We start from the raw sequence: 12951 nt of genomic DNA, 5'->3' as shown, positions 1-12951 counted from the left end.
TAGTCACACAGAGCGTCACTTTCTAAGAAACGCCATCGCCGTCTGTTATCCATTTAGAATATAATATTTAATTAATAAGAATATTATTTCTGAACCACGTCAAAAATCCGTGCATTTATACTATGATTATAAATCATTAACTCACTGAAAGGAAAAAAATAAATTTATTTTAACAAGCTTGATTAAAAATCCACATAGTAGACAATTTGTTTATAAACGAGGAAACATGGTAAGCGAACAAGGTTCAATTTTTAGTTTGTTATACTACTTAATAGAATAAAGAAATAATCATATATTGGGTTAGATCTAAGCTATTCGTCTCTCTGGTGAGTTCGAGCAAGGTTAACTATATTGATTCTCTAGTTTTGGTAAATCTCTCACGTTTTTGACGTCATATGATGGATTGAGATGAAAGCAATAAAAGGATTAGCACGTGCTCTTTAACGACCATATGCTGCTAAGGAAATTTCCATTTTTAGATGATTTTTATACTAATTTGACTACAGTGGTGCTTTAATATTCCAAATAAATAACCTTAAAATTATATATCAAGACCTTTATAGGGTTCTAATCTCAAAATATAAAAAGTACCTACTAATTATAATATACTTACCACAAATTCAGATATAAAAGAAATTTCGTGAAACACTCTCATATAATAATTTTTTTCTGTATGGTATCCTTTTTTGAAGAATGTTCAATAGTTTATTAGTTATAAAGGCTACAATTTTGCTCTCAAATTCATTGCATTTGTTCTTTCAAAATATTCAATTAATTTGTTGGTTTGTTTCAATTTAATTAATGTATGTATTTGGAAACACACAAACACCAAATTTATTTTAACCACATTTATTTTCATTTGGTTATAGAAAATGTTATCAATTACTAAAATTAATTTATGAGTAAGAGTATATTAAATTGTAGGGCTGAAAAAATAATCAAGCACTGTGTTAAATTCACTAATGAAATTTTATTTTAATAACAGTTTAATTGAGTATTTCATTATGTATGTTGTAAGGCGCGTCCGAGAAAATCATAAATATTAAAACATTAGATCATCAATAAATATTTAAAACCATGAAATATAGAATTTTTTATTATATATCAACTTCTGAATTAATTTAAAACATGTCTGTATGTAGTTTTACACTTTTACTTTCCAAAATATTCGTTACTTAAATAAGCATTTGTCGTAACTTCCTTTTGACAACTTTTCAGGAGACGAAATTTTCAGTTTTTAAATGTTTTAGTTCAGTGTTTAAATGCTTTAGTTTAAATGTTGGCACTCAATGGATCAATTTGTAGAGGATGTACTCGCTCTATGATACAAGTGTCACGGGTTCTAATCCCCTTTAGGTCACCAGGAATTTATCTGGCGTTAAAAGTTTTCGGATTGCATCCAGTGATGCTCTTGATTCCACGGAAATGACTGACAACCTCATCCCGTACAAGAAAAAATAATAATGCATGTCTACAAAAATCTCCTTCCGGGAAGGCCTTATTCTTTAATGGAATGTTGTGCCAGCATTATTATTATTATGCTTTAGTGAATACTTATTTATTACTCACCTTAATTTATTTCAGTTTATTTTTATAATTGCACATAAATTTATCATGTATGTTATTTTATCATAGATAGTTTTCTGGTGTTTGAAAACCTTTTTAAAACTCCAAAGATAAAAATCTGTGGCCTGAATTGGTTTACACGCCATTGGAGATTCAATTTAACGTTTTTGAGACTATCTCTCAACTATATTCCATAGAAAAAAAATGTATTTCCAAAATTTAGGAGCCCTACAATGTAATTTGATTGCAATGAATTCGCGTTTCGATGTCACATCGTCCAAGATTGATGAGACCACAACCTATTATTGATGGAATTGTGCAACATTTCCAATAAAAATCACTTTTTCACCCAAAAATATCCTCAATGCACTTCTTTGTGTTCATAAGCCAAGAGTGATCGATGGCGAAATTATGAGACAAGATCCCAAGGATGTGAAGATTTCCTCTGACTCGTCAATTCAATTCAATCCCATTTCGAATGATAAATCGGAAATAGTCACTTTTATCTATCTTTTCCCTCTCGAGAACGATGCAAAAGTGCATTTTGCGATGGAAAGTTGAATGTGAAAACCCTCAGCGATTTGACCGGAAGTAGGTCATTGTTGGTCGCGCATTGTCATCGTGCAGATACACATTTCAATCTTGGAATTGAGGTGAAAAGCATATAAGAGGGACTTGATGGGAGTATTTATATTAATTACGAGGACAGTCAATTGCCATTAATGGAATGGACAATTTATTGGCACATCGGGTAGTTGAGTCGGGATTCTCACATTTCCTTCTAAATGTCCCACTGAGAGGTCAATTCAGCTTAATACGACAAACCAGAAATCATTCCCCAAGTGAGCCCTTTCACCACGACATTTTCTCATCGTCCAACAAATCACCAAAGTAAAGTAGTAAGAGGGAGCGTGAGAAAGAATATACTTGGAACCAGAAATTGATGAAATAAACTTTACTTAATTTTCTTCCATTTCTATTATATTTTGCGTTTCAAACACCTATTTACAAAGTTATAATAAATTGTATAACTTTATACTCTTTTGTTTTTCCTTTTTGTATTTTACAAGTCTTGATTTCTCATACAATCGTCAATTAATTTTTTTTATGAAGGACCAATGAAATATTTTCGGGCATTTTCCACTCAGAAATATTTATGAAATAGCATTGTATTTAATTTTTAAAATAATATTGATTCGATTTTATTTATTCAAATTGATGAATAGGTACCGAATGAAAACTTTAATGCTTTAATTTTGACAAACTTTATTACAAACTACTCTGGTGAACTCTTTTGTGTCTTCAATCACTAGAGGGAAGTGGGACACCTTTAAAATTGGTCATTTTCTACTTTAAATGAAACTGAGCCTTACCATATTTTTATTTATAGCTTCACAATTGATTTCTGAAGCTAAATTATATAATGATAAGATCTAGTTCCATTCATAAATAATAGGAACAGACCAATTTTAAACGTGCCCCAATTTAAAGGTGTCCCACTTCCCCCTATTTATAATTGCAGTCACAGAGTATATAACAAATTAAAACAAAGAATATACCTCTCATCCTTCTCATCAAAAAATTCACACAAAATTTCTCTTTGGAACAGTATGATTTCTTCCTGCGGTGTTTTTTTTATTGGCCCAAGAGATGCCTAAAATAAATCTGAACACTCTTTTCACCTATCTTTATAGGATGTACCACATTCCTTAAATTTGTTCCTTAATTGTATAAAATTATTTACAGAGGACTGACTTCAGGAATGATGAACAAAGACAAGGTATCTTCAGTATGTTGGCAGAAATGTATAGGGCAGGAAGACAGTGGATGGGAAGAGTCTCTCAGGTGCGAAATGGATCTTCGTGTGCTTCTTCAAATGATCTCGTCGACCAAATTTTTTCCCACACACTGTGCATGCGAAGGGACGAAGGCCTGTGTGAATCCTTTTGTGTCTCGTCAATTCTTCGTTCCGGGTAAACGTTTTGCCACAATTCGAATCGTCACATTTGAATGGTCTCTCACCTGTAAGTTAAATTTGCCTTCTCAATTTATGTTTGCTAAGAGTAATCTTTTTTGTTGAAGATGTTGGAGGAGTGAGAAATTACCTGTATGGATACGAATGTGCCCTTTCAGTTGACCATTGTTGGAAAATGCAACATCGCAGTGGGGACATTTAAATTTTTTTGGACGTTGGCGGCGTAAATTTAAAATTTTTGTCTGTGCATCCTCAGCAATTACCCTGGCATATTCTTGTTCCATCATACAGCGGGTTAGAGGATCAAAGATAGGTACCATTCCATAACAATCCTGATAGTCTAGAAATTGCTGGCAGTTCGCATATCCGTGTAATTGTTGATACTCTAATGTTGGATCCACTTGCACAGTAGATGGGTCTTTGTGCCCATTCACAGATTGTACCACATTTTCTGACTTAACACCCACATCACAAAGTCTTTTTAACTTATCCTGTTCTTTGCCCTTAAGGGAAGTAGACTTGTCTCCATCCCAGGGCCGAAAGAGGCGTGAATATGTCTGAGGAGGCGATAACTCTCGAGTACTCTTCATGATCACGATGTTAACTGAACTAATGTCAAGGATTGACTAACCGACTTCCACTGAGTGATGTTGATTTTTAAGATGATGATCCTCTTGCGGGCACTTTTGGGCAAATGCAATCTATTGTGTGTGACAAGGAACTCCTCCCTAAGGCTGCACACCACTTCGAATGAAGTGTGACTATAGAGCCCTCTTCCAGCCCTCCGAAGAGTGTTTTGTATACCATTCCATCCCCTTTGGCAGTGCCGTATCGATGACTAACTATATATTTTACATACACAAATACTTCAACATCTCAAGAACGTTAAAAGCTTAAGAACGATTGATTTTAATTAAATAGCTAAAAAATTTAAATATTCACCCTCAACATAACACCATCACTTTACCCCCCAGGAGATTCCGAAACTTTTAAAACAGGGCACATTGCAGGATGGAACGGGATTCAGGGTACATGGTGAGGACGCATTAGGCGTGGCTTTTGTGCATCCCTTGTGAATCCATGCCCAACACGCCCTCAGCAATCCCTCTGAGTAAATTTTTCGGCACGAAGGCTTGGTGCTGATGGGCCAACAGTTGCAGTAATCGTGTGACCCTAATTTTATCGGTTTACCAGAAGCAACTAAATCACGACCAGCAAAAAAGGGGTGCTAAACACCAAAACCCTCTTCACATCTCACTCTCTTTCCTCTGCTATCTATTTATGTAAATAGGGAGCTATGTATGTATATACAAGGGAGTATATGAACTAAAAAGGGATATTTCAAATGAATCTTCAGGGTGTTTTGAAAAAAAAAAAAAGCAAAAGGGTTCAGCCATTTGAAAAGACAGTCTTTTGATCTCGAATTTGTTTTCTGCCTAAAAATGAGAAAAAAGTTCAAAGTCATTTCTAAAAGCTATATTGAAAACATACGAAGAAGTCAATACTTTTGAGAAATATAAGAATTGTGCAAAAAACTGTTTCTGAGGGAAATGTTTAAATAATAAAAAAAGTCAATGTATAATAATTGTTATATGCATGTTAACAGCAAAAGTAATATATGATATGAGAATAATGAGAATAATCATTAATTTTCCGGCACTAACTATCCCAAAGTGATGATTAATTGCAATTTACTTTTAAGCTTAAAAATTACCTGCCTTGTTTGAGACAATTTGGTAATGATTATTCAATAAGCTTTAGAAAAATGCCACAAGACCGTTAAAAGTGGATAGAATTTTCAAGTCAGAGTTTATTTCATTTTACGCAATATTTTTAGAAAAAAATTTAGAATAAAAAATATTCTATAATTAACAGTGATTATTTGATAATTATTTTATGTATTTCAGGACAGAATAACTCAAGTTAACTTGGCCGCTTTGCGAATTTGTTTTTTAAATTTATATTTACTTTTGGTTGACTTCTAGAAAACTGGATAATTTCACATTTTCAGTTAATTCAAAATTCATCATATTTAGAGTTATAGATAATTCATCCATTGATTCGCTTATTGCTGATGATAATGAATTTGGGAAGCTATTGAATTGAAAAAGGAAGGTGTATTGGTAAAAAATAATAAGTCATGATGGATATTTTGTAAAAATGTGCTTGTTTTGTAGTTAAGCACGAACTATTAAAAAATTACGATCATTTTTTATAAATTAATTTGTGTTAACAAATTTTCTGTTATTAAATTTCAGAATTTACTACACTTAATATCTATTTATGAAATATGTTTTTATAGATACTACTAACAGTTAGGCATTAGATTTGTAAATGAATTCCACATACTATATTATGGATAGGCTTTCAATTTTTTATACTGTTCACCTTTAATTAAATTATATCAAAATTATATTATTTTATTTAAATTAGTGGAGTAAATGGATAGTAAGCAATAGAATATTTAAGAAGTAGCATTTACTAAAACGCACAAAAATTGAGAGTTTTATGTGATTTTTCCTTTTGACTTTGCTATTGAACCGATCAATATGAAATTTTCCGGGGTTATTACATATTTCTCTAGAAACTGAAAAATATTGTTTTATTTCAATTTGGAATTTAAATCACGTCGCAGTTGCGCGCAAACTGAGCGCCGATTTTTAAAAGCGCCCCGCGGCTAGCAGTATACTGAAGTTATAGAAATCATTAACAATAGTGTCTAGAACAATGGTAATATTTTTTTCATAATTTACCTGAAATAGCAATTACTTATATGCTACACGATGACCACTTCGGATCCGGAAATTAAGAATCACTGGAGTAAAATTTTCTTTGCTTTATTCAGTAGCTATGGTTGCTCGATGAGGCACTACCGCGAGGTTACTAGAAGTCAAGAAGATGATTAGAAAATTCTTAATTTAATCACTCCTTTTTGTCGCTCTTCAACAAGAAGGCCCCACAACTTTTCAATTCTGTTCAAGTCAGCAATCCAATTTTTTTTTATTAATAGTGTTCTTCATTCAATTTAACTATCTTTCAAATTTTTACTATATTTCAATGCAAATTTTATAAATTCTGGGAAGAGCGTTAAGAGTTTGTTAGCTAACAATCTAGATAACAAAAGGGTAATGGATTATATCGATTCTTAACTCGTTTAATTTTTTTTGCGTCTAATTTTTGATAAAAACAAATTTTGATTATGTGAGCGAACTTAGGCACGCAAATACGTAGTACTCCCGATGAATCTACGATAATTTTATAGCTCTATAATAGAATTCTCAAGGATCACAAAAATAAATATTATTTTACAAATAAAAAGAGGATTAACCTAATTATTTAATAAATAGACTCTAGTGATAATTTTAATAAAGTCTTTGGATATGATTAAATTTTTTCTTAGACTGAAAAATAAAAAGAAATTCCGTCTGTATACATTTCTCATAATTATCATCTCAATTTTAGGAAGTTGTTAGCTAAATAATTCATAGAGCGTTAATTCTAATGATTTATAACTTGGATGAAATGGTCCTCAGCAAAAGTGAAAAGTTTCCACCATCATGTTGTGCTGAAACCTTATGTATCTCGATTTTCCCTCCACCACAGAGCATATAATGGTTCTCAATGCTTATGTTTTGTGGTTGATGCTGCATTTTCTGCCATGGGTAACTTTTAGCGGGTTGTCACCGATTTCAATGGCGTTCACAATAAAACCCAGGATGACAGGGTGAGAGAATAGGATGAGAGTGAGAGGGAAAAATGACGAAAATCTAATTTATTATTTTTTCCTGTACAAAAGGCGAGTCTGAATTGCGTGCAAGGGAGAAGTGTATCCCCTTGTGTCGCATTTCGTTGAAGTTGAAAGCAATTTAATATTTGATACCAGTCCTCATCCTCTGTTTGTGGTTAAATAGCACTCGACAAGGGGCAAAAAGATAGGCGATCCAGAAGTGGCTTTTTCTTTTCTTCTCCATTCCATGCATCCTTCAGTTGCATTTTTCAGCTGGGTTTCCTTTTCTTTTAAACAAAATCTACCCTCTTCTTTATCTCTTCTGCACTAAAGTTTTTCTGACAATAAATTGACCATTTTGCACATTTGATATCTTTATTTTGCCATTCAATTTACCAAAAAAAAAATCATTTTAAATGATTGTGCAGAAAATAAGTGTTATTCTAGAATTTACAATCTGCATATTCCTCAAATAGCTCGTTAAGACTTGCACTCATTTCCATTAGATCACTCCGGTTTGCAGCATTAAGGATATCAAGCACTTTGCGAGAAATATTCCGACCAATTTGCATGCATTTTCCAGCAGAAGCCAGAATTCGTGTAAAGCCCCCGGTAAAGGATTCATCACTGTCAGTCTCCAACTGAGCCAATCTTCCAAGCTGGGGCAGAAATTCTTTCACATGAGGAGACAGAAGCTGAAGTTCACTACTAAGTTGAATTTGCATCGCATCTTGAACAAACACAAAACATATTGCCAATGTTATGCAAATTTTCAGTTTTAACGACATTCTAAAAATTACACTTAACTTGTAAATGGTTATACTTCAACTGGAAATAGCTGCTGAAAACTTGACTCTTATACTATTATTTATACGTTAACTACTGATTTTATCAAATCTTTGGCCATCAGATAGTACAAATAGCACTGATTTAAATATATAAGCAATAAAAAAAAACTTTAGAAACATTTATGAACCCACCGATTATTATTTTATCCCAAAATCTTTATTTTTCTCAAAATTTGAATAAATCGCAGAACAGAATATTTGTATAGTTTTCAGAAGAACTTTGCTTGCATATTCTATAAGATATATAGTAATTCGAGGAGAGATGGACCATCGCACCCTGCGCACGATTTCCACCTCATTTAGTCTATTTAAGCCCTTCAACATTCTTATGAAAAACCTCAATTTACAGCTTTCCGCCTTGAAAATTGTGCAAAAAAATTTTATTTCTCAGTATGGTTCAGTTAGGTTATTTTCATTTACAGCTCAGGTCAAGGTAAAAGCAAGGACAGAGTGCGACCCACCATTGGAAAGGTCTCGGCCTCAGCTACTATTAAATTTAATTTAAATTGAAAATGGAGATATTTGACATCGAATTTTTGAAAATAAAGATTTTTCGAGTAATCGGACACCTTCGACCAAATAGGATGAAAGTGGGGTGTTTATAAGACTTGTAGAATTTAAAAAGTGCTTTCCAAATTACTAAAATTTTTCAAATTCTGAGAAAGAGGTTTGTTTTTTTTTTATTCGAAACCTCTATGATCCAGCAATAATATACTAAAATTTGAGACCGATCACATAGGGATTAAGTTATTGGAAAAACAAGATTGGGGGTGTTTCAAAATGGCGGAAGCGGGGGTCGGGTGGGAGCCTAGATCTGATATCACCACCTATTGTCGTCAACTCGATATTATTATTTAACCTCTGCCGAAAACCACCTATCGTTTATACTACGTAGAATCGGCCGGCAGGACAGACGGCCACGAAAATCGAATTTTAGTGGGTATGATAATCGTGATTTATGAGAGTTAGAACATTTACATACAAATTTTGAGAATGATCTTACGTGGTTATATTTCACCTCAAATCACAGAAGCTGATATTATAAAAAATATCAGCTAGATTATTTATTCAAGAAATTATATAAATAGAGGTTGTCTTAAAATTATCTCCGTTACCATAAGCTCATCGGGTTAAATTGTTGTTTTTCTTGTTGAAGAATAAATCAAACCCTATTTGAAATTTAGAAATGCTTGGAAATACTCTGCACTATGATAATGTCAACAAATTCATTTTCGAGATGAACTTTTAGTCGTCACTATGATCTGTATGATCTGCTTCGCGACGAAAATCGAAAAAATGAAGAGATCGTTTTTTTTCTTTGTGTTATTTTAACACATTATAATTAAAATGTTATATTCTCAGTCACATTGTTTCAGTCCAGACATTCTGATACCAATAAAGTAAACGCAGTATAAACGCAACTTCGAAGAAATATAGACACGAAGCCGTGCATCACTGCGCGAAAATCGCGATATTATTGTGTTGTTTGTTGAATTCGCCAAGGTCAAAAGAATGTCTCGCTTTGTGAGCATATTATGCACTTCAGTGTTTATATTTTTTCCTCAGTGTTTTGCCTCCAAAATTCTCTGTGTGTTTCCAACACCAATTCACTCGCATTTTATTTTTGCATCAGGGCTTATAAGGGGTCTAGTGGAGAATGGACATGAAGTAGGGAATCTTGTTATGATTACATGAATCTTGAAGGATATTCTTACAATATTTTTAATTAACACCTGTTTAGGTGACAGTTTTGAGCAGTTTTAATCTGGATATACCTGTTAAAACATATCGTCACATCAAAGTTGCGACAGGAGCCACAATTGATCAAAGAGGTAATATGATTCTCACATACGTATAAACCGGCTTTAGACTAAAAAAGTTAATCGATAAGACTTAGCGCTTTATTTGTAGTCTAAAAATATCGGTTTTTAAAACAAGGTTTCACAGTGACCGATAAACCTTGCGGAATTTTCGTTCTCATAAATTTTAGTAAAAATTAATTAAAAATATTTTAATATTAATTTTTATGATTTTTTTTAATGAATTTATTATCAATATCATGTTCTCTGTGCACGCGCACTTCTTTATTAACTGTGTGCGTGTGACTCCACAGAAAAACAGCAATATCCTATTTATTTATCAATTCTAAGAATACTATAAATACTACTCTATAGTCTATAAAATGCACATAATTTTTATTGCTAATAAATCCACAAAATATGCCATAATCCCGAACTTTATATTGTGATCTTGATTTTGCTTACTTATTTGTAAAAAGCATTATTTACATTTTGCGAGCAGTAGTACTATAGTTAGTCTAATTATTAAATTATTAAATCTATAGAGTTAGTATAATTATTAAATTACTAAATCTATAGAGTTAGTCTAATTATTTTAGTTTATTTCTTAATTAGATGCCATGGAAAAATTTCTTACTGAAGGATGGTCCTACTTTGGAACCCTCAGACTTCTTATAGACTCAGTTCGCCAAAGTCTGCAAGCAGCAAATGCAACTCTTCATACAGAGGAATTCCAAATGATTGCTGAAGAGTCATATGATCTGATTTTATTAGAAATGTTTTTCAACAACTTCCTGATTGGACTCGGTGATCACTTTCACTGTCCAGTGATCACGATCTCATCAGTACCACCGACGGAAATAGTCAACGAAATAAGTGGAAATCCATCCACTGTAGCGATAGTGCCGCATTTTCTCCTCGGCAATGTCAATGGAATGACCTTTTTTAATCGATTACTGAATTATTTTTTCGTGACTGTAGAAAAGATTATTTGGAAAGTCATCGACTGGAGAGAGGGAGTTTATTACGAGTAATAATCAAATGAAATGCATTAAAGAGCACTCATTATATCTCTTGTTTTGGTTTTAGGGCAAATTTTCCCAGTTCAAGATACAAGTCATTTGAAAAAATGAAGAAGAACATCAGTTTGTTCTTCGTAAATGATCACTTCAGTATTAGTTCACCCAGACCTTACGTTCCGGCTGTCGTTCCAGTTGCAGGTATCAACATTAAACAACAACCTGATCCACTACCCCAGGTAAATGATCTTTATACAAATACAATAATAATTGTTTTTATTAAAGTTTTGTCTGTGTAGAAAATCCAAGAATTTATAGATAATGCAGAACAAGGAGTGATATACTTCAGCTTAGGCTCGATCATGAAGTCAACTTTCCTTCCTCCTAGGATTCTAGATACTATTTTGAATGTATTCTCCAAACTTAAACAAAAAGTAGTTTTTAAGTGGGAAGATGATCAGTTGCCCAACCACCCGGACAACGTTTTGATTGAGAAGTGGTTACCACAATCTGATATTTTAGGTATAAGTTTTAGAACGCCTATAAATCTTTCATTCGCTCTATGATTATGTTCTTGCATATTTCAGCTCAGAAAAAGGTTAAACTTTTCATATGTCATGGTGGTATGGGTGCCATGAATGAAGCCAAATATAACAGTATTCCCGTAATTGGAATTCCCTTCTTTGCTGATCAGAGAAGCAACTTAATCACGGCACAACAGGAAGGCTGGGCCATAGTATTAGATCTATATACGTTAACTGAAGAAAGTCTCTTAACAACTATCAACCAAGTGCTTTACGATCACAAATACAGAAATACTGTTCAGCACATTTCAAAAGTATTCAAGGATCGACCCATGACTGCACTGGATACGGCTCTATACTGGACGGAGTATGTTATTAGACATAAGGGCGCTGCACATCTGCAGTCTCGAGCCAGTCATTTAAATTGGATGCAGAAAATATCTCTTGATGTACTAATTTTCTATTTTGTGTTGATGGTCTTAGCCTTCAAAGGGACCATTTTTGTATATTTGAAAATGAAAAATATTAAGATAAAATTGAGAATTACAAAAGTCACAGAGAAGTCAAAGAGTTTATAAAAGTTACCTAAAGAAAAAAATCCAAAAATTATTGTATTATGTTAGCTAATCCTTTTTTTATTACTTTTTTGGGTTACGTTGTAATTCAGATAAAGAAACTTTTAATTTTGCACATTTCTTCTAAAAATGTTTATTATGGTTTAAATGAAGAATTTTTTGTTTCCTTAATCCCAATCTATTTTATAAGACGAAACGAAAGTGTAAAATACCCATATAATTGTCTTGTTTGTTTAACATCTTTCTAATCGAAATTTCAATTTACTTTTTAAAAATCTTCGTTGAAATGCGAGTTGTACTCACCCGCTTACAGAAAATATTTGATTTTTTTAAATTCAAATAAAACTATTATGAGTACTCGTATTCACCGCATACAGTTTTTTGAAAGCAGTCTCGGGACATGAGATCCCAACTGTGAATTCTTTAAATTCCAAAATAAAAATGTCGAAAAATATTGTTTTTAAGTGCTGTACTTTTAAATGCTTAAGTGTTTAAGTGTTTAAAATAAATAAATTTTTATTATTTTGAAAATACTTACAGAAAATTTACCTTATTTCAGACTTTACCTGTAACCCCAAATTGTGGAATTTAATTTAAATTTCTTACATAAAAGTAATAGATATTATTAAAAGAGAAGCATAAATTACAAAGTCAAAAGTGGTTTATATTCTTTTTTTTATTTAAATCGGTAGATAAACTATCTAAAAATATACCATAAAAATTTCAGAAGTCAATTCGAATTATTTCCAAAGATACAGAGAGAGAAGATTTATATAAGAGTTCGAGCGAACATCCGAAACTTTAATGCGCGTTTTCTTTACTTCTCATTTTGATAATTCCTTCAAATTTGCGGGAAAGATTAAGAAAAACTTATGGACCGATTTAAATGAATAAAGGCTTATTCTGTTCAGAATTAAA

General features: G+C 32.4%; 2 protein-coding genes across 2 annotated transcripts; one reads left to right on the top strand and one right to left on the bottom strand.

Annotated features, from left to right (window-relative positions):
• Positions 1 to 3222: 3222 nt before the first annotated feature.
• On the bottom strand, positions 3223 to 5199 carry LOC129807590 (Krueppel-like factor 2). Its single transcript, XM_055856970.1, has 2 exons — positions 3672 to 5199; positions 3223 to 3588 (listed from the first exon to the last, which is right to left on the bottom strand). Exons 1-2 carry the CDS (start codon positions 4129 to 4131, stop codon positions 3353 to 3355), a joined length of 696 nt encoding a protein of 231 aa, XP_055712945.1. The 5' UTR covers positions 4132 to 5199; the 3' UTR covers positions 3223 to 3352.
• Positions 5200 to 9524: 4325 nt separating this feature from the next.
• LOC129807555 (UDP-glycosyltransferase UGT4-like) lies at positions 9525 to 12951 on the top strand. The gene is made up of 6 exons (XM_055856911.1): positions 9525 to 9784; positions 9858 to 9948; positions 10531 to 10945; positions 11005 to 11173; positions 11234 to 11456; positions 11522 to 12951. Exons 1-6 carry the CDS (start codon positions 9629 to 9631, stop codon positions 12034 to 12036), a joined length of 1569 nt encoding a protein of 522 aa, XP_055712886.1. The 5' UTR covers positions 9525 to 9628; the 3' UTR covers positions 12037 to 12951.

This window comes from Phlebotomus papatasi, chromosome 3 (assembly GCF_024763615.1).
Source record: "Phlebotomus papatasi isolate M1 chromosome 3, Ppap_2.1, whole genome shotgun sequence".
NCBI lineage: Eukaryota > Metazoa > Arthropoda > Insecta > Diptera > Psychodidae > Phlebotomus > Phlebotomus papatasi.
The sequence above is the reverse complement of the archived record's forward strand: the minus strand, read 5'-3'. Positions and strand labels throughout refer to the sequence as shown.

Bases quoted from the DNA above. Each gene is read 5' to 3' on its own strand.
- LOC129807555 (XM_055856911.1), top strand. From the start codon at position 9,629: ATGTCTCGCTTTGTGAGCATATTATGCACTTCAGTGTTTATATTTTTT. The intron at 9,785-9,857 runs GTAGGGAATCTT...ACACCTGTTTAG, and splicing joins TAGTGGAGAATGGACATGAA to GTGACAGTTTTGAGCAGTTT. The intron at 11,457-11,521 runs GTATAAGTTTTA...TGCATATTTCAG, and splicing joins ACCACAATCTGATATTTTAG to CTCAGAAAAAGGTTAAACTT.
- LOC129807590 (XM_055856970.1), bottom strand. From the start codon at position 4,131: ATGAAGAGTACTCGAGAGTTATCGCCTCCTCAGACATATTCACGCCTC. The intron at 3,589-3,671 runs GTAATTTCTCAC...TTTAACTTACAG, and splicing joins GCACATTCGTATCCATACAG to GTGAGAGACCATTCAAATGT.